This window comes from Leptodactylus fuscus, chromosome 7 (assembly GCF_031893055.1).
Source record: "Leptodactylus fuscus isolate aLepFus1 chromosome 7, aLepFus1.hap2, whole genome shotgun sequence".
Lineage (NCBI taxonomy): Eukaryota > Metazoa > Chordata > Amphibia > Anura > Leptodactylidae > Leptodactylus > Leptodactylus fuscus.
The window spans coordinates 66,317,131-66,339,163 of NC_134271.1; the positions used below are offsets into that span (position 1 = coordinate 66,317,131).

The 22,033-nt window shown below is 40.5% G+C and overlaps 1 protein-coding gene across 2 annotated transcripts in view; it reads left to right on the forward strand.

The window, feature by feature from the left end:
* Positions 1–22,033, forward strand: part of ANKRD27 (ankyrin repeat domain 27) — a 52,260-nt gene that overhangs the window by 24,008 nt on the left and 6,219 nt on the right. Inside the window, exons 11-27 of one of the 2 annotated variants that reach the window (XM_075282053.1) lie at positions 958–1,036; positions 1,961–2,093; positions 4,879–4,968; positions 5,620–5,747; positions 9,098–9,180; positions 11,105–11,220; positions 11,947–12,039; positions 13,976–14,173; positions 14,303–14,362; positions 14,462–14,578; positions 15,608–15,652; positions 17,339–17,461; positions 17,768–17,965; positions 18,363–18,482; positions 18,568–18,729; positions 19,616–19,715; positions 20,229–20,298. In XM_075282053.1, coding sequence (XP_075138154.1) covers positions 958–1,036; positions 1,961–2,093; positions 4,879–4,968; positions 5,620–5,747; positions 9,098–9,180; positions 11,105–11,220; positions 11,947–12,039; positions 13,976–14,173; positions 14,303–14,362; positions 14,462–14,578; positions 15,608–15,652; positions 17,339–17,461; positions 17,768–17,965; positions 18,363–18,482; positions 18,568–18,729; positions 19,616–19,715; positions 20,229–20,298 — 1,915 coding nt within the window. The remainder of the gene's footprint in view (positions 1–957; positions 1,037–1,960; positions 2,094–4,878; positions 4,969–5,619; positions 5,748–9,097; positions 9,181–11,104; positions 11,221–11,946; positions 12,040–13,975; positions 14,174–14,302; positions 14,363–14,461; positions 14,579–15,607; positions 15,653–17,338; positions 17,462–17,767; positions 17,966–18,362; positions 18,483–18,567; positions 18,730–19,615; positions 19,716–20,228; positions 20,299–22,033) is intronic. The other variant, XM_075282055.1, reaches the window with a different exon arrangement.

Genomic DNA, 22,033 nt, shown 5'->3' on the forward strand with positions numbered 1-22,033 from the left:
CATCGCACTACTGTGCAATGAGAATCTAAGTGAAAAATGACTTGTTTCCTCAGTATTGAACATTTTCCCCAAAAATATTTTGTATGAATTCAACCTGTAGGGAATTTTCAGGATTTAAAGGAGTTTTGTCCAATAATTTAACAAATTAGAGAGTAGGAAAATCATACTTGCCTGTCCCTTCCGCTTTGGTGTCCACTACTGCTTTCTGTTCGGACACGCCACGCATTTCGCTGCTGGGAATCCTGTGTCACATGTGACCTCAGCAGTCACTTGTGCTGCACGACTTTGAGCAGCAAAAGCACGACATATGCTCAAACAGACTGCGGTGGTGGGGACAGGTGAGTGAATTTATTCCTTTTTTTTTTTTTTTTTTTTGCAGTGTTTTGACTGATTTCTTACTTTCTCTGAGAGCTCTTGGCATCCTCTGCATATGTCTACATGCTTCCCTAGCTTCCTGTTTTCATAGCCTACAACTCCCATGATCCCCCTCCCTGTTTTCCTAGCTAACTTGTGGACTACTTACCTGACTCAGCCCCAATACTCCCCCCAAAAAAACATACTTACCTGTTTTCTGTGTCCTGGAGATCAGTTTCTTCAAGCCTGCCGGCATTGTCTTTTGTGGACTACTTGCGTATGCACTCTTCACTTATTCCGGCAACTGTACAATAAAGCTCTATTGCGCAGGCAGAAGGGGAGGAAGTGACCCTTCATGCCAGAAGACTGAAGATAGGGAAGTTAGGGACGGGGAGAGTACTAAACCTGTTATTATATCTGACTAATGGGGCAAAGCTCCAGTACCAGAAATGGTAAGAAAGTGGCGCTCTGCTGGCTAGGGCAGTAAAGAGACTGCAGCTCTACTTTTTGTGGATGTTTTGTTTTGTTTTATTGATCAGCTCATAAAAAGTACTTGTGTAATCTACAAATTTCACACTTTCTTTTGCTTCCTTATTTTTTTAGTGAACATGGAAACTATGTGCGCTGATGACCTTCTGTCTGTGTTACTCTACTTGCTTGTAAAAACCGAGATTCCAAACTGGTATGTCATCGATGACTAGTTTTTGGCATGTAGTGCTTTGTGAAATTTCAAAGCTACCATAGATTGAATGGATTAGTTTATGGTTAAACTTATATAATCTTATGTTTCAGTGCAAAAATACATTTAATTTCATTACTGTGTCACAAATATCACAAAACGTGGCTGGTACCCTGAGTACAAAGGAATAACATTGTATTTCCCAAGGTTACAATTTTCAGTTTTTGAATTTGCATTTCAGGGGCAAGCCTCTCAAAGGGGTCTTCCAGTTATAATTTTATTTATGTTTACCCCTATGGAGGCTTAAAATAACAAACCCCCAAAGACCAGGAACACTAATGGACACTGTCTGCTAAATCATTCTCCGTATGGACATGAGAGACTATAGTTATTGTTATTATGAGTTTAAGGGGTTATTCAGCTTCCAACAATTATCTGCAGATATATTCACAGCAGTGCTAAATACTCATTTTCCTGGTTCAGTTTTTTTTTTTTTGTGGCTTTATTTGACTTGAGACTCTTGTAACACTGTTACTTACATGCAGTGAATCTGTGTACAAAATACATTTCCCATGGTTCAACTGCATGCTCACAGGGGGAGAGTGAACTTGCAAACGAAACTTCATAGCATCATGTGACCTCCGATGTTGGATGGATTTATTACCTGTGATTTAATTGAAGGGGAGAGCAGGCAGATGCATCACGGGAAGCTTAGTTTGTTCACAGATTCACTGCAAGTAAACAACAATGATACAAGGAGTCTCAAATAAAATAAAGCCAAGAAAAAGCTGCACCAGGAAACAGTGAAGATGTAGCACTGCAGATAATTTTTGGAATCTGGATAATCCCTTTATCAAGAACAACTGGATCACTTCTTTAAAGACATAAAATAGAGGAGTTAATTTGTCGTCTTTCATGTTTTTCAAGGATGGCAAACCTCAGTTACATCAAGAATTTCAGATTCTGCAGCGCAGCCAAGGATGAACTGGGTTATTGTCTGACATCTGTGGAGGCAGCTATTGAATATATCAGACAGGGAAACCTGACCCAAGCAGCTGCAGTAAGTAGAATGGAGACTGGGTCCATTTTCCAGCTTGAAAGGGTTTTGTCACAAATGACATTTGATTGTTGGGAGTCCCAGTGATCACTAGAACAGGGGTCTTTAGTGCCCAAATCCAGTAGAACTGAGGAGGAGTTCCTCTGCAGGACCTTAGTGTTAAAAGTAATAATCTATAACTCTGGTTTTAAGTCATGTGATCAGAATTTCTTCTGCCCTGTTTATTTAGCCCCTATTTGAACTACACATGATGCATCCATGTACTTTACTAGGCGTGCACGGCTTAAAGTCCTTGATGTCATTCTGTGCAGCTCTGAACCATCAGGCTGTCACTGTGGGTAGGGGGACAAGCACTGTGTGGCAGTAGGGCATATCTTGATTGGAATGCACTTTAAAAGATCAAATGGGTAAAGAGCATTCTTGCAATAAATGGGAAGGTGGGGGAGTGCTACGCACTGGAGGGTTATGTAGATAATCTGTTTTCTCATAGTCCAAACAGCAGCACAACGGATGGGATAATCCTGCCCTTCGTGCAGTTTAGGATAGGTGGAATTTTTAATTAGTCAATCAATCCTCCCCTATAAGAGGTCTAGAGAACCACCCCTCCCCTGTGTTAGTTATAAAGTACTGGTTTCCGAAAATAATATTCAGAAAAAGGGAGGGAGCCTTGTGCTGCTGTTTGGACTATGGGAAAACAGATTATCTACATAATCCTCCATTCCCCATAAGTCAAACAGCAGCACAACGGATGGGGAGATAGCAAGAAACCCCCTTAGGGTAGGACTTCCTGGCATACAGATGACAACACTAAGCTCCCAAAGGCAACCGCCTCTGAATTGTGCCAATCTAGCCTGTAATGCCTAACAAATGTAAGATGTGAGCTCCAAGTTTGCAGCTGAGCAAATTTGGTCCAAGGAAACAAAGCGCCTTACTGCGCACGTCGGGGCAACTGCTCTGGTGGAATGAGTACGAACAATCTCAGGAGGAGATAACCCCTGAGAGTGAAAGGAAAGAAAAATGGCTTCTTTGATCCTTCTGGATAGAGTTACCTTGGATGCTTTAGTACCCTTGTACCTACCAGAAAAATGTATTGGTAAGTTTTCAGATTTCCTGAAAAATTTAGTTTGTTCCTTAAACATCTCACCAGATCTAAGGTGTGCAGTTTCTCTTCCTCCTGTGATGAAGGAGAAGGGTAGAAGGTAGGTAGGGAGATAACATGGTTATTGTTTTGCCCCGAAGAAACTTTAGGTACAAAGCCTGGTAGATTTCTTAACTGAACTCTTATATGACTTCAATTCCGCTTCACTCAGTGGCTCAAACTGAGCCCCACACAGTCCATGTAACACTGTAGCCAGATCCCATTGCGGGACTGGGGCTTGAATGGAAGGCCGGAGCCTAGCGGCCCCTTTTAGGAATTGGCTAATTAGAGGATCCTGACACAATCGTATTCCCAATACGGCAGATAGCGCAGATACGTGTACTTTCAAAGTTGCAGGTGTAAGGCCCTTATCCAGGCCACTCTGCAAAAAACTCCAGTATAGACCCTATGGAAGAGCTGGTACTTGGTTTCTCAGTACACCACTGCTGGTAGATCTTACCCATCCTTAGGTAACTCCTGTTAGTGGAGTCTGCTCTTGAGCAGGCCAGCCTCATCCAGACGGCCTGGGATAATCCTCTATGTCCGTATAGGGTATGGTCAACCTCCAGGCTGTCAGATTGAACCTCTTCAGGTCCTGGCAGAGCCGGTTGTTTTGGGTTACCAGGTTGTGAAGAAGTGGAAGCCTCCTGTATGTCCCTCGACTCATCTGTATGAGGTGGGTAAACCATGCCCTTTTCGGCCAGAATGGTATGATCGCAGTCACCGATACTTGGTCCTGTTTGATTTTTGTCAATACCTTTGATACCATAGGAAGTGGAGGAAAGATGTACGCTAGCCTGAACCTCCAGGTAATGACAAGGCATCTACTGCAAAGGGGTTGTCCTCCTGGTAGAGGGAGCAGAACCTCTACATCTTGGCATTGTATTGGGTGGTCATCAAATCCACCTCGGGGAGACCCCACATCATTTGGAGAAATATGTCCTGGTTGAGAGACCACTCGCCTGATACTGTCAGGCCTCTGCCGAGCTGATCCACCAGCATGTTCAAATGTCCCTTTATATGGACTGCCTTGTGATGGGTCAAATTCACTTCTGCCCAGGCAAAATCAGATTAGTCACCTTGAGAAGGGATGGCGATCGTGTGCCTCCCTGCTTGTTCAGATAAAGAACAGAGGTGATATTGTCTGTCTGGATTTTCACCGCTTTGCTGCAGAGTGGATGGGCGAAATGTAGTAGCCTGATGAATCGTGCTGAGCTCGTGCCAGTTGATGATTGGGACCTCTCCAGGGTCCTTCCACTAGGGTCTCCCCCAGATGTGTTCCACATCCATGGAGAAAGGCGTCTGTAGTCAACAGGGTCCAGGCGGGCTTGACCGAGGACATCACGTTTTTGAGTTAAGACCACCAACATACACTTTTCATGGTGCTTGTTTTGCATAGGAAGGTGCCTATTTTGTATGCCAATTGTAGCCATGGGTCTAAAAGTGCAATGTGCCAGAGACAACTGGGTTTAAGAGATATATCAGTATATCACCAACAGGTATAATAAATGCCAAGTGCTTCAGAAGTTTGACTCAAATTGCACCAATAACTTGAATCTAGATTTATTCTATGTGGCATAAAGGGGGCATTTTATAGATTCTTCTAATATTGAAATCTACTAAATTCACTCTTCTGTTTTTGTATTTCAGGATCCTGATGGGAGTGATAAATCTTTATTGTGGCAGAGAATGAACTTGCTGTCTAGAACCTCATCTGCCCCCATAGACTGTTTATTCCAGGTGAGTACGAGCAATGTAAACCCTTAGGCTGGGTTGAAACTGCAGAAAATGCTTTGGCTTTCGAACTACATAATCCCGGGCAAGCTAAAGCACGATGCTTATTCTTTTCAGCCTCCTGCTTCGATCTCTGCCTCTGATTGAAAACAACGCTAGGCAGAATCTGTTGCTTATTTTCTGCAATCCACCTGAAAATCAGCTTCAGATTCCACTAAGGGCTCGTTCACATCTGCGCCCGGTCTCCGTTCTGCAGGTTTCCGTTTCCTGCACAAAACAGAGGCAGGATACAGAAACCTGCAGGACTCTTTCTCACCCATTCATTTGAGAGCATAAAACGTTCACGGCTGGACCCGGTCTGTGGTTTCCATCTTCTTGCATGCAGAAGACGGAAACCACAGAACGGAGTGCCGAACACAGGTGTGAACCTAGCGTAAGTGAACATGCCCTTAAAGGGTTGGCTCAGTCAGGAAAACCTCTGTGGACATGCCCTGTTTGGGCACCATAGAGAAGGACTGTCTTGATAAATCAGAGTAGGAAGTCTTATCTGCCAAGTTGTTTTCGCCCTGGAAGACTTGGCACATCTTTGTATGTCCATAATCTTTACCTGTTCTTGCAATTCACCTCTCAGTTTTTCTTATTTTTTCTGCAACACAGCGTATTGCCTCTGGGAATGAAGAAGAAGTCGAGAAAATGCTGAACCAAGGAGATGCGGATGAGGAAATAGTACAAAAGATGTGTCACCCTCTCTGCTCCTGTGACAACTGTGACAAGTTGGCTTCTGGGTACAAACTTCTTTTTAATGTGGTTTTAGTAATGGGAGTCTGATACAGGTCAGACAGTTGTTTTGCATGGATGATGCTTGTAAAGGAGTGCCAAATATTCTGCTGTCATAAAGGTATTTCCTATTTTCAGTGAATAAAAATATTGCATAGATCCAGAGATTGCAAGCTATAATGTCATGGCCAAAAGCTTTGAGACTGACACTAATTTTAGTTTTCACTATGTTTGCTGCAGTTTTTGGATATTTCTAGTCAGCTGTTTCTATGGTATACTGAACAGTTGTTACGTTTTGAAACTTTTATTACCAAATAAAATTTATGCAAAAACTTTAATATTCATTTTTCAGCACTTCTGCAATTTGGCCTAGCATGCTGAATATCAGCTTCTGAGCCAAATCCTGACTGATGGCAACTCACTCTTACCTCATCGGTGCTTGGAGTGTATCATAATTTGTGTTTATCTACCTGCTTTTTTAGGATTGACTACAGTTTCTTGGCCATTAATTCAAATATTTCATTGTTTTGTTCAGAGTTGCTTAGTTATCACTTTTGCATTGTGACATGGTGCTCCATCATGCTAGAAAAGGCATTGTTCATCACAAAATTACTCCTGGATAGTTGGGGGAAGTTATTTTTGGAGGATTCTTTTTAGATACCATTCTTTGTTCATGGCAAACTTGTGAGCAAGCCCAGTCCCTTTGATGAATAGCAACCCTATACATGAATGATGTATAGGCTTACTATTACTCAGAATGGCTTACTATTGGCATTATCTAGGTAGCCTTTTTTTTTTCTCTAAATACACCATAGTGGTATAGAGTGCAGGTAAAATGTCTGAATACATCAGAACAGGAAAGCAGTTTAGGGTATGTTCACAGTAAGTTTTGCATGCAGATTTTAGTGCATTTTCTGTGCCATGAAGTCTTCTACTTTACAGTTCTACATAGCACACATCTTCCATGAAAGCAGTTAAAGAGGACCTTTCACCATTTTGCCCATAGGCAGTTCTATATACTGCCGGAAAGCTGACAGTGCGCTGAGTTCAGCGCACTGTCGGCTTTCCCGATGTGGGCCCGGTGTGAAGAGCTTACGGTCCCAGTACCATAGCTCTTCTATGGTCAGAAGGGCGTTTCTGCCAGTTAGCCAGAGATGTCCTTCTTCACAGCACAGCCAATCGCGCTGTGCTGTGAGAGCTATGGACGAGTACTGCGAGCAGAGGGAGGGGGGCGTTCCTCCCTGCTCTCACAGCACAGCGCGATTGGCTGTGCTGTGAAGAAGGACGTCTCTGGCTAACTGTCAGAAACGCCCTTCTGACCATAGAAGAGCTACGGTACCGGGACCGTAAGCTCTTCACACTGGGCCCAGATCGGGAAAGCCGACAGTGCGCTGAACTCAGCGCACTGTCAGCTTTCCGGCAGTAAATAGAACTGCCTGTGGGCAAAATGGTGAAAGGTCCTCTTTAAAAATTCCTCAGAGTAGAAAAAGAAAGCAAGTGTCCATTCATGGGGAATATCTGTGATAAAATGGTGCAAAAACCACACTTGGAGGCATCACACAGATAAGCCCCATTAATGTGACCTTATCTGTGTGAGGACCCACAACCCGGTCACTGTTACCTGCCTTAGATGTCACAACCAATATATTTGCATTCCTATTCACTTGACAGCAAGTATATTGCAAGTGATGACGAATTGATGGACAAAGTATATAAAAAGTTTCTGAACCTTTCCTTGTGCAATTTATCCTCTGTCTACATGAAATCCATTCGACTTGCCAACAGCTGTCATTACAAGTAGATTGCAGGGGTAGAACAGGATTACATCCTTTTATAGACTTCTACCTCCTGGGTGAGACTCTTTATGGATTTATGCTGTCCATTATGCTGCCTTGTAATGCATTATGCATTATCCCTGTATAAATTATCCCTGCCAATCTTATAATAATTCCTAAATGGCTTCTAAATTATTTATTCTTCATGGGCTTCATGTATATTTATATTAGTCTTACAGTCTTATATCTTACAATCGATTTATTGATCTACCTATCATTATTATTTATTTATAGAGCTCTATTCATTTCATGGTGCCATACATATAAAAAAGGGTGTAAATGCATAGTATAAAGACAAGTACAATGAAAAACAAAACTAAATAGTTGACCTGGCTAAAGCTGGGTTCACATCTGTGCCAGATTCTCCCTTGCAGAAACTGCAGCAAATCAGCAGATAATGTCCTGTATGGAGGACTCTTCCATTCGCCACTTTCAGTTCTGAAATGGTGAAGCCCATTATAATCAGTGAGATCAAACAACGGAAGCTGGGGTAAATGGGAGAGAGGACCCTGCCAGCCATAGCTTAAAATTTACAGGTGAAGGATAATGGAGACAGTGGGATTGATAAACTAATACTGTCTAATTCTGTGTGATATACTTCTTGTATTCTTAGACTCTAGTCTAGCTTCGCGCCTTTAGTTGTCTTCGTTTATGTCAGGAAAATGCACCAGAATTGTGACATGTTTTTGGTACATGTTCTTAGGCCATTCCAACTTCCAGCAACGCCCTCTCTTAACACTAAGCCCTCATTCATATCTGCATTTGGTAATCCGTTTGGGGAGTCCACATTGGGACCCCCCTGAACGGAACACCAAACGCATTTGAAAGCGTCGTGCAGTAAAAGCACACAGATCCCCATAGACTATAATGGGGTCCGTGTGCTTGCCACGAGATCTCCACACAGAACATGCAGAGAGGACAGTACTTCACAATCTACTTTCCTCTTCACATGACTTGGTCTATGGGGATCCATGTGCTTTTACTACACAGCGCTTACAAATGCGTTTGGTAGTCCATTCGGGGGTCCCCATGCAGACTCCCGGAACAGATTACCAAACACAGATGTGAATGACAGGTAAGACTTCCCTTTATGTACAAGTCATAAAAGTGCCTAAAAAGTATCTTAAAGAAAAAAAACAAAAAAAACCCCAACTTGATAAATGTGGCACAAGGCATGTTAGATCGTGTAGTGTGATAAATGTGGCACCTGAATTCAAGCATTTTGCTTGATAAATCTCCCTCACTGTATGAAGGCGGAAGCCACACTCAGCAGTGTAGTGACAGGAGGATTAATCCATGTTATAGGTTTTCTGGTTTCATAGTATAGAGGATACTTGGGAGAAATATGTTCTTCACAAAACTGCCTGACAATAGACAATAGAAAGTGAAGGAGGAGGTTTTGTGGAGAGGTAACTGTAGATTAGGTCAGAGATGTATGGATTAGTCAGATTGGGGATCTAGCTTATTTCTATTGATCTATCGATTGAGCTCTTATCTAATTGGGAATCTTTCTTGTTTTCTAGAAAGTTAAATGACACTTCAATTGTAACTCCCCTATCTCGAGATGATCGAGGATACACACCCCTTCATATTGCAGCTATCTGTGGTAAGTAAGGCCATAGTTAACTCTCCTCAAGCAGACCCTTTCTTAACGTCTCTAGGACAGCTTTATCTCTGTGAGAACCTGCACCCCAGTCTTACACAGCAGGAAAATGGAAGTATATGTCTGGTATTCAGGTTTAATAAGGCAGGTATGCCAGAGCAATTGTTTAGCCTCTCTTTGTGGGGAAACTTCTCTCTCTATACAATACCCATATCTGTTAACCCTTTCAGGACCAAGCGTCATTAATGCCCCAATGCTCAGGCCAAATTTAGCACATTGCTTTACACAGCAGTTTCTTTTCATGGCTTTGCATATCCCAACTATTTTTACCATGTTTTTATCAGGACAAATAAGGCTTAAAATAACTAGTCTTAATTGTTAAATAAGTTGAATTTTTTTTTTTTTTGCTAGAAGCAGAAGAATGGTATAAAATGTGAAATAAAAATGTGAATTTTTTGCTTCTTTTACGTAAAACAAAATTGTTTCTGTATATATACTATCGCACGTAAACATATTAGAATTTGCTTTCCTAGTTCTTCGGATCACAGGGGCTACATATTTATATAGTTTAAAAAAAAAATTAGGTTTTATATGGCTTTATACCCGATTTGGCATATTCTCTGGACCTCCATTTCATGTGTAACCAGTAGTGTAATATAGTAGATGACTGTAAACTGCTGGTGTTATCTATAGCTAGGCTCCCTGCTGAGACAGAGCAAACATCCACAAAATAGGTGATGGGAGGGGCTGCCAGGGGAGCAAGTTCTGCTAAGCACAAAAATGGGGCGCAGTTTCACATTACTATCAACACTATAGAGTTAAATTTTGTAGATAAAAGTCCTAAAAGCTTCCCTTATCACAGTGTAAGTTCCAGACAGTAACCTCAGCATGGAGATGGGACTCATGGCGTCTACAGGAGAAGTAGCTATAAGTCACAGGTGTCTGAATTTAATTAACGTGACTGCAGATAAAGCAACTAAGTAAGCAGATTAGCGAGGGGTTAAAATAGTATATGGTATTCATGATTTTTATAGGGGAAAGTTTTGAACTTGCAATCCAACAAATTGTCCATGAAATTAACTCCTCCTTAATATTGTGTAGGTCCCAATTGTGCATTCTAATCATCTGTGACCCATTGGGATATTGACCTTATGTCGTATAGTATCTGGCACCAAGTTGTTAACAGCAGATCTCTTTATGGCAAGACCTTCACAAATCAGAGTTTTTCACATCTCACATGTTTTATCAGGTTGGCATCTGGGGACTTTAGCGTCAAGGGGGAATACCTTGAACCCATTGTCACGTTCTGAAATGGTTGTTGCAGTGTGACAGGGTACATTAATCTGCTGAAATAGCCTACTGCCATTAGAAAATACCACTGAAATGAAGGGGTGCACTTACTCTGCTATAATGTTTTATGTAGGTAATACATGTTACAGTAACATCCATATAAATGGCAGGTGCAAATGTTTCGCAGCAGAATACTGGCCACGGCATTATAATGCCACTTTCATTTTTTCCCCATCTTGATGAAGCCTTTTCACATAAAAGCAACGCGCACACACATCTCTCTGTGTACACATCATGTGAAGGAAGGCTCTGGCCACCTTCCATTGGGTCATGGCTTTGTTATGATTGTCACATGGTTAAATGATCCATTTATGTCAGTACCCCCTCCATTGGATATCTCTAGCAGCCCTATTGAGTTTGATGGAGCAGCAGTGTGCAGTTGCTCCAGTTAAATTAGGGGTGCAAAAACAGCCCAGTTCTTGAAGTTGAGTCCTCACCAATTTGTATTAATGGTAACTTTTGTTTTTCTTTTTTTTTTAAACTTGTTACCAAACAATCTCTTAAATCTGTCAGTATTGTATCTCGCTGCACCCACCTTCATGTCTTTTCATTTTATTAATTTGATCTTTTTTTATAGGTCAGTCGAAATTTATTGACCTTTTGATCTCTAAAGGAGCTGTGGTGAATGCCACAGATTACCATGGTTCTACACCTCTTCACCTTGCCTGCCAGAAAGGTCAGCAGAAGATAGCGGTAAGTTAATGATGGGTGACTAAATGTTTACAAGTATCCCCATCCTCGCCTTTTCACAACCTTTGGTTGAACTTGATGGACGTACATCTTTTTTTAGCCATACTATTTAATTATGTTCCTGAAAATCTACTACTATCCTTATCACATGTAGACCTGCTCTTTAACTCTTCAAACAGATTACTGTCCCCCATAAAATCAGTAAGGGAGCGTTCACACTACCGCCGGTGTCCGACAGCTAGTGTCCGCTGCTAATGTCCGTGCAAAATCTTGTGCGGATATTAGCAGCGTACACTAGCTGTGTCCGTGACATTTTGCATTGATTTAAATGGACATCGGGTGCGTTCTTTTACTGTCCGTGTCTGTCCTTAAGTGACCGTTCCCAAAGATGTCCGACTTTTCAAGCGGACAGCAAAAACCTACATGTCGAGTTTTGCTGTCCGCTTGAAAAGTCAGACATTTTTGGGAACTGACAGTTAAGGACACCCACGGACAGTAAAAGAACGCACCCGATGTCCATTTAAATCAATGCAAAATGTAACGGACACAGCTAGTGTCCTCTGCTGATGTCCGCACAAGATTTTGCACGGACACTAGCCATCAGACACCGACGGTAGTGTGAACACCCCCTAACACTTGTGGCATTTTTACCTTTAGTTCCATTTTTGAGACTTTGTTCTGAAATCTTTGTGGTGTGTTTTTTTTTTTTTTTGTTTTTTTTTTTGTTAGCTGCTTTTATTACATTACAAGGCAAGCAGAGACATACAAGACAACAATGGGAACACCCCACTACACTTGGCCTGCACTTATGGACATGAAGATGTAAGTATGACTAGAAATGTACAATATGGCTTTAAAGTACATATTCTGCATTCAGACATTTTCGCGGAAGGAAGTATTTAAACATTTTCCTGTGATTGTTTTTCATGGCTCAATAGGTGGCACTTGCCATATATTCTGTAACAAAGGCAACCGTATGACTAGTCCTCTTTTTTTAAACTTTGTTCACCTTTTGCATACCATTTTTTTTGTCCAAGTATATCTAAGAATAAGTCAGTAATACGATTGTAGGAATTTGTAAATTAAAGCATATCTCCAATTTATAAATCAACTTTTCATAAATGACTAATACAAATGAATATAAGAAATTTTGTAATATATCTTATTAATAAATAATAATAATAAATTAATAAATGTTTCCTCCTCCACCTATTAAATGTCTGTTCTCTTCCTTATCTTCACTTCTAAAATTTGTTTATATAGAATCCGTTTTCTAATTCACCTGACCCACAAAAATCTATGGCGAAGGGAGGCAGAAAGTTATAGCCTTATTCTGTGCAGTGGTAGGTCTCATCTTGAAACATAGCAGCATTAGGGTGCTTTCACAAGGAGGAAAATGGTGAGGAATTTGGTGTGGAATTTTCCACGCTGAGAAAAAAAAAAAAAAGCCTCCCTTTAATTTCAATGGGTTCTGCTAGGTTTTTTTTTTTTTTTTTCTTTTTTTCCACTAGCTAGCAGAACCCTTTGAAATCAATGGGAGGCTTTTTTTTTTTTTTTTCAGCGTGGAAAATTCCACACCAAATTCCTCACAATTTTCCTCCGTGTGAATGGACCCTTAAAAGAGCTCCTTGACAAGGGCAACACGGTGGCTCAGTGGATACCATTGCAGCCTTGCAGCACCGGAGTCCTGGGTTCGAATCCCGCCAGGAACAACATCTGCAAGGAGTTTGTACGTTCTCCTCGTGTTTGTGTGGATTTCTTCCCATTCTACAAAGACATATTGATAGGAAAAAAAAATGTACATTGTGATCCCTATATCGGGCTCACAATCTACATAAAAATAAAAAAAAAACTCCTTGACTCTCTGTGTAACAGAGCAGCTGTGGCTATTTGTGTGTGTTCTTCCACATCTGTTCCTCCTCCCACCACTCTCCATAGACTTCTATGTAAAAATAACTCCGCCTAAAAAGTGGAGGAGGCATTTTATTTATTTACTAAGAGATATTAACATATGTTACAGAGCCTATTAGATTTAGTTGCAGGGTTCATTTATGAAAAGTTTTTTTATAAATAGATGTACACTTTGAGGCGATATTGTGTCTGAGATATATTGCAAAGCTTTTTATATTTATGAACTACAGTTATTCTTTAGCGAAATCTCCTCATAATAATGACTTAGGTAATTTGGTTCTTTTTTTTCTCATCCATTTCTGAAAACACTGGGTAGTTACTCGTTTGGTGTCACAGGTCCCACTGGACTTGTCACTGATCTGAGTCTGTTTTCTGGAATTACTAGGCTTATTAGTCATTCAGGAGTGTAGCCTGGTGACTACTAAGGCTGTCATTACAGCTCTCTTTGAGATTCTTTCTCGTCTTTTCAAGAGTTCTAAATACTAGATATGTGTTAATATGATGCGGTAAGGCTGCACCCTGGAATAACCTGTCATATTAGTCATTCAGGAGTAATTACAGATGCCACTGTGCCTGCCATTCAGCTTTCCGAGACTCCTAAATGTCAAGTGTGCCTAATACAGCTGTCGGATGTATCCTGAAATTACTAGGCATATTTGTGATTCAGAGGTATAAGAAAGCTGGGTGGCAGTTCTCAGCTGTGAAGACTGCATTAGGATAATCTATAACTAAGAGAATTAAGGACATATTATTGCAGGAGAATAGCAATGTCTGATTTATTGTAAATGAACTGTGCATTTCTGTACAAGGTACCAGCTTGTGTTATTTTTAACCTCTGTCCTTTCAGTGTGTGAAGGCTTTAGTCTATTACGATGTAAATTCTTGTAGAATGGATTGTGGTAATGAAAAGGGCGACACAGCTCTGCACATTGCCGCCCGCTGGGGGTATCAAGGTATTATCGAAGTGCTGCTACAGAATGGAGCTGACACGAGCGTATTAAACAAGAGAAAGGAGACTCCGCTGCAGTGTGCTCTGAACTCCAAGGTAATGAATCCTGCCATTGCTGCAATATGGAGTCAGTTGCAAAGCGCCCTAATGTTTTTGCATCCAGATAATAAGACCAGCTTTGTTATATGTTTGTAAGTTGAAAGCTAATTGGTTTTCCCATCTTAGATTCTGTCCATCATGGAATCTGCACATGTGGAGGACAACAGGAGGCCAAGTAATTCAGAGGTAAAACACGGTTACAGAGCAATGGATTGAATGTGAAATATGCTTCTTTCTGTGTACTCATTTTGCCACTTGTCTGTTTTACTGTGGGTCTTGGTGCAGTCCCTCAGCCAGTCCCCTCCTCGATCCGCAGACACTATCAGCCGAGACTCCTCAGAGTCCAGCCTTTCCTCACCATCTACTACTAGGCAAGATGACGTCAAAAGCAAGTATAAAGATGTAAATGTCTAGTTCTAATACTGTTTATAACTTAGAAAACCATTCATTTAGTCCAGCATAAATGGGACCTAGTTAAATATCAGAGTAAAATATGAAATTACAAGTTTCAGATTATAAAATTTTCTTGAGAATCTGTCACAGATTCATGGAATCTCAACAGTTCTATACTGACCACAAAGTTAATATTAAAGGGGTTTTTCAGTCAAAAAATATTGATGGCCCATTTTAAGGATAGGTTATCAATACCAGATTTGTGCGTCTGAAACCCCAACCGATTAACTGTTTTCAGCAGCTGCTACACAGAGAATGGAGCAGGAAGCAGACAGCACTGTTCTCTGTTAGTCATTTTGATGGGAGTCACGCTGCACTCTGCTTCCTGCTACATTCCCTGTGTAGCAGCTGCTGGGAACACCTAAAAAATGGGGATGGCCAGGGTTAGACATCCACAGATCTTCTATTAGGTACCCATCTTTAGGATTGGACATAAATATGTTGTATATTATGACCCCTTTAAAGATTTTTTTTCCTATGACCATAGCCATATTTAAATTTATAGACCATTGTGATTTACTTATTGTGGCCAGGTCATTTTCTCATGCATGTAGTGACACTTCCCTATAGCCTGTTCTCTATAAGGATATCATGGCTGAGTTTCAGTGCCAGATAGAAAGTTTCTGTATTCATGGTGATATCCATTGACAACGGATCAAGACAAAAGAATGTCACCACTAAGATGGTTAGAGAAAATCTTTAAAACTTTGCAATTTTTTAAAAATGTGTATTTATTTAGAAAGATATTCAACTTTTAGTTGAACAGTGTGTAAATTTGTAGACATGGGAAACCCCCTATAAGATCAGCTTTGACCTTAATAATATATGACCTAACCTAATTGATCCCTGGGGATTATGCCAAGATGCATAGAATAGAGTATAGCCAAAGGGGACATGTAGTGGTGCAGTGGAAAGGCCGTGTGACCATATTAAATTTGTGGTTCATTCTCCTATCAAAGTTCTCTTTTTCTTTCTCAGGTTGAGAAACTATTAAGAGCCATATCTGATGGAGACCTGGAAATGGTATGCTACTTTAGAAAACTTGTGGTGTTGATGGAATGACATTTATGGTTTTATATAATTAACTTTATAATAATATTATGTCAGAGAGTTTTGAGGCCATTTTTGAGAAGACCAACCCACTCTAGAAAACCACTTCTTAATGCAATTTTAGGTGGTGGTCTCAGAGGCTTCACTGTAGTTAAGTGATTATCCCTCCCACTGATTTTAATGGTTTTTTTCAAGGTGGAATACAGCTAAAGAAAAAAAATCAGCTAGAATAAATAAAACTGCTACTCACTCCTATTGAAATGAATGGAAGGCAATTTTTGAGGCGGATTCAGTCTCAAAATCGGCCTGCAAAAAACTCAGTGTGAACGTACCCTAATAGTCTCAAACCAGAGTTTTGCAACTTTTTTTTTTTTTCACGCTTCTGTGCAGGCATTGGATATTTAAATCTACACATGGGGTATAAATTCCCACCGTGTATAGCATGTAGTGCACACTCGACTACAGCTTACAGTTATATGCACAGTCAAACTCTTTAACCTGCCTCTCAGAATAAACTTGTAAATCACTACAGATCTTTATACAGATATATAACCTATGTTACACTTTACTGCCTCTTACTGCTGTTAGCACCAATTGCTAACAACACATCTTAGCTATCACTTCCTGACGCGTCACTGCCTAGGTGAAAGACAATAAAAGACTTAACCAGGCATTAAGAGAAAAGTTGTATGGTCAGCGATGAGTGCAATGTTAGAATAGAGGTGTAAACACAGCAGGTGTATGAGACAGGCTAAAGCACCTACCTCTGCGTGTAACGGTTAGCTTTAAATCTTTGTGTATAGTACATACTGTACATATTAGGGCAGGTTTATTACACTGTCTAAAAGAAAAATTGTGCAATGCCGTTTTTAGTTTTCAGGAGCAGGATGAATGCTATGGACAACTAAGACAATTTTAATAAATCTGGCTCATTGACTTTCCTTTATGTTCAGTATACATACTTATCCCAATAGCTGATTTAAGACATTGATGCAAAATATAAAACTTCACTTTTATTGAAAAAGTATATAAAATGTAGACACCCCTCCCCCCCAAAAAAAAAACAAAAAACAAAACCAACAACAAGAAAAAAAAACAATCCAAAAACTAGAAGGACAAAACAAAAAACAAAATATTCCACTAACGCCTGGTTACAAGAGTGTATAGCAGCCATGTCTGGGTCCAGCCTATATCTAAGTGATGTTAATACTTGCTCTCATCCTCAATCTGCCTGGCCTCCCTCCACCAAATGTGAATGCCAGTTAGACCTCTGAAGCGGCAACCCAAATATTGTGATTTGTACAGTGTTGTAGGGAGAATGTATCCCCTCCTGTCATGAGGCCTAATGCCACACCAACAGGACTGTGAAAGGAAACAAAGCCCAATACAAATTGGAAACCCGAACGCAGGTGTGAACGTAGCGTAAGATTGTACTGTAGACGTGTGATCAGTGGAATGGACAGAGGACATCAGTGAAATGTTGTTCTAGCACACTTGATATACCAATATTAGATTCTGTGGGAAATGCGATATATTCTAATATTTAGGCCTCCACTCTTATAATCTAGATATTGCAGGGTGATCTCGCACACGTGAGAATACAGTGAGCTGCAGTCAGTAGAAACTATTTACCTTGTAGACTGTTGTTTGTCCCTACAGGTTCGCTATCTCTTGGAGTGGGTGGATGATGACTTTGATGATGAACTTGAGGACTCTTTGGTTGGGCAGAAAGAGTTCTGTCACCCTCTGTGCCAGTGCCGCACATGTGGTCCTGTTCAGAAGGTTAGTCCTTGTAGGAACAACCCCCTTCTATACATAGTAGATGTAATCCTCAATTATGTAAGCCTCTCCCCCTACGCACCTACAGTAAAGTTTCTTCAAAGAGCATTGATAATGATGATTTACATAATTCCCACTTGAATTGATGACTATATGCCCCTGCGTTCAGCTGGTCTCCAAAGAGGTCTGATGGGAGGCCTACTCCAGCACTTTAGATTTGACATAGTCATTTCATAGTAGTATATACATTGCATAATCTTATTATTTCATCCTCTACTTTTAAGGTGATATTTGGTTTTGTGTTTGCAGAAACTGAGCAGAATTCCCACCAATGGTCTTGGGGTTAATGTGACAAGTCGGGATGGCTTCACCCCCCTACATATTGCAGCCCTGCATGGTCATTCTGTCCTTGTGACTCTGCTCTTAAAACATGGGGCTCATGTAGATGCAAAGAATGGGAACCGGGCACTTCCGCTGCACCTGGCCTGTCACAAGGGACATTTTGAGGTGAGATTAAAAACAAAAATTTAATCAGAAAATTAAATCCATGCAGATAGAAGAAAATCACTATAACCGCTCCACAGCTGTCCACAATTTGATTTTCGTATTGCAACTTAGCAAAAAAGGACATTCCAGTAATATGAAGATATTTCTAGTTTGGCGGTGGTTTTGCTTCTGAGACCACTACCAATTGCCAGAACAGGATTCTTGTGTTCACCTTTCTCCAACCAAATGTGAATATGTCTCCTGATAAGGTCAGGGCATCTTGGAAGGGGCAATGAGAAAATGGCAAATTTCGTTAGCTTAGAGATTGTGTCATCTGTATGACCAGGTAGATTACTTTCACCTCTGGTTAAGAGGCCAATTTAGTTGTAATCTAATGCATTCTTATTGTGTTTAACAGGTGGTAAAAATTCTGATGGAGTACAGCACAGGAAAGAATAAGAAGGACATGAATGGTAATACACCGCTAATATACTCCTGCATCGCAGGCCACCTAGAGATGGCGGCTCTCTTACTGGAGGTATAAGATGTCATGTATCTATTGGAATCTGTCATTTATAATTCCTCTATAACCATAATTTGTTTTGGTTTTGTTTTTTTTTCAGCATGGCGCTTCTGTCAATCTCTGCAATGTAAAAGGGAACACTGCTCTCCATGAGGCTGTCCGCAGGAATCATGAGCATTTAGTGAAGCTGCTTTTATTGTACGGAGCTCAAGTGGATGTGAGGAACAAGCGTCAGTACTGCCCGATGGACTTTGCAAAGGAAGTATGTATTCGGGGGTTATTACTTCTACACTACTCTGCAACTACTGCATTATTTCAAGCCTTTGCTAGAGATAAAAAGGACTCTATGGGTGTACATTGCACTGAACACTACAGAAGTCTCTTTTGCAAAATATTCTGTTATGGACAAGGTACATGTTGAATAGGCTGCTATATTGACCTTGCATTGGGCAGCTCATCCATTAAATCCAGAGCTCTGGAGTCAGTAGACCCTGACTCTGAATTTTTTTTTTATATAGAGCAGAGAATCAACACAAGGCTCTAAGAAAAGATGCCCCAGATTTATTATATAATGGAAATATAGTATTTAGTAAAACAAACATGTCCAGTAAAGTGATAGTTCCTATTTAAACAGATTCTGACTGCTTATTGCCTGTATATGTCCGGGTGGTGGCCAAGTAACTCTGCAAGGTCATATCTGTACACCCTTGAAAAGTTAACCAGTTCCAGGAGCTTGTGCAGCTGCAGGAAAGGGGAAGCTGGATGTTGTTAAGATGGTCATCCCAGATAGAAAGCAGGGATAGTTTATTTAGGTCTCTGCCTTCCCATTCTCTGTTTAGTTCAGTGACGTTAAAAAGCCCCCAAAGATTTATTGTTGGAGGCACAGTGTGGAAATAAATAAAGTTACAAAAAAAATAAAAAATTTCCACTTGTTCTAGTCCCACCCCTGGGACAAACTTCAATTGTATTGAAAAAAATTACCGCAAAAAAGTTTTTGAATAACTCAAACCAAAAAAATGTTATAGTTGTATCAAAACCCCCCCAAAATATGAACGGTCATGAACCAGGAAAAATGACATGGTCATGAAGTAGTTAAGGGCCCAGACACTAAACAATTGTTCACTGATTTTGTATGTTTTTTTTCACAGAACACTAGAATCAGACACCTCCTGTCTGCATCCAACAACACGATGACCGACAGTGGGGCAGCATCATCTGAGGAGCAGCCTAGCCTTGTCTGGAAAAAATGTGAGATGTCGGATAACATTGTTTTAAAATATGAATATCTGTAGGGTCATATATACATTTTATTTTATTTATTTATTTATTTTTTTATAAAATACCTGGAGAAATAGAAAAAAAGGAGGGGCACTCACCATAGGTCTATCCATTAAAACAAGGAGGACCAGATGAAGCACAGAAAATGCGAAGCAGGCATTGCTTATAGAGCTGGGCTCATCCTCTAGTCTATGTATCCTTCTAAAAACAGCAGCATGATTGGAGAGAGGATGAACACAGCACTATAGGCACAACCATCTTGCACTTTGTGCTTCTTCTGGCCCTCTTCGTCTCTATAATTATGCCGCTATATTTATGTGGATATGTGGAATAAAGGACTTGCCACAGGCGAATAGAAATTATAGATAGATATTTTTTTTTCTTTTTACAGTGCCTGTAACGTAATATGTTTCTGATTGATAACTGTAATAGAGTTAAAACTCTGCTAAATGTTTGTAGCTTAATACTGTCCTCTCCTTCCAGCAGCAACTTCTAGTCCGACCAACTCTGGAGCTTTGGTGGCTCCTGGGAAAGCTGATGCTACCCCATATAGGTAAATTATAATGTTTTGTATTCATGTAATAGTGAATGTGTAATCCTACATACTTGGAGTATACATAGAATGTAGTAGCATAAAAGGTTGTCACTTTGTAAATTTATGTACTCATTATTCTGCTGGTGGCCACTGTCTACATAAATTACATTATTTATGCTGTAGTGATACGAACGACAGAGTTGTACTAACTTTTATAATACAGGCTAACTAGACTTTTTAAAGACTTGTTTCTAAGAACATACTGTGGGTTTGTTTTGGTTTTTTTTTGGGGGGGAAGGTTGTATTTTTTGTTGTTGTTGTTGTTGTTGTAAAGGCTAGTTGTAAGGCAGAGTATCCTTAACAAGCAGAATGTCAAACATGAGTCCGCTGAGCAGATTCAGCCTATATAAAATAGGGAAAAAGCTGCAGTCCCCCCATCTTATTTTCTATCATAGGGTGGAGAATCCCTTTAAAAATAGATTCAAGTCTTAAAAATGTAAATTTGCGTTGTACTGTCACCAGTAGCTTTGTTATGGTGACCCCCTTCACACTGACCATTATCTCCTTGTGTAAGTTCCATAATGGAGATTTGTTGATTTGCTGTAGTCTCAGGATTTGTGCATTATGCTTAATGGAAATGACAAAGTGGCTTTTTATTTTCTCTCCCAGTCCTGGCAGATGGCCTCATCCTATATGAGGAGAAAAGCAGATTTGGTGATTTTTCTTCTTTTTTTTTTTTTTCTTTTGCACTTACTGCCGGATTTACTTGTTATATAAGATGAAACAAAAAGCACATGTGCTAAAGTCATGTACAGCTGTGTGGCATGTGTTACTCTTAAAAAGAACCAAACTATGTTTTTGTTTTTTCTTTTTTCTTGTACGTATCAGATAGAAGTTTGGCTGGGCAATTAATCATATTAATTTGACATTTCTTAGGCTCGGTTCACATCTGCGTTCCAGGTTTCTGTTTGGGGAGTCCACTTGGGGACTTCTGAACGGAAACCTATATGCATAAAAAAGAGGTTGCCTAAGGAAACCTGTGGAACCCATAGACTATAATGGTCTCCGTGGTTTCTGCACAAAATATGCGGAGAGAAAAGTCCCGCAATAGCACTGTTTATTCCATGCAGTATTTCTTCAAAGCTACTATCAATAGTTTCATTACTGTAGTCAATAATTGAGTAGCCAGACAACTAAACTGCACCAAAATATATTTGCTCAAGGACATCTGGAGTAGCTCTATATTGTGAGGATTCTTCCAGGCATGGGGCGCCTTGGCTTTCGAGGAATTGACTTTGTACCTTGAAAGATTACCATAGTCCTCCAGCAGGCGCAAAAGATTAGGGAGGGTGGTATGGGGAAAGGTGAGGGACAGAAGAACATCATTAGCAGAAAGAGAAACCTTGAACTCCTTACCTCTGACTCTAATCCCCCTAACATCTGGGTCACTATGGATTCTAGCCACAAGAGGTTCTATACAGAGGGCAAAGATAAGAGGAGAGAGGGAAGGAGAGTGAGGAGGAATTCGGGAGCCTGACTGCTGCTGAGGGTGATGAGTGAAGAGCTCGGATCACAGTTAGAAGAACCAGCCTCCAAGGTGGAGAACATAAAGGACCAATTGAGGCAGTCAAAGGCTTTCTCAGCATCCAAAGTCAGAAGAAGAGCCGGGGTACAAGTATGATTGGCCACCTCCACTAGATCCACCGCCCTCCTGGTGTTAACGCAACCCTGACGACTGGGAACGAAGCCCACC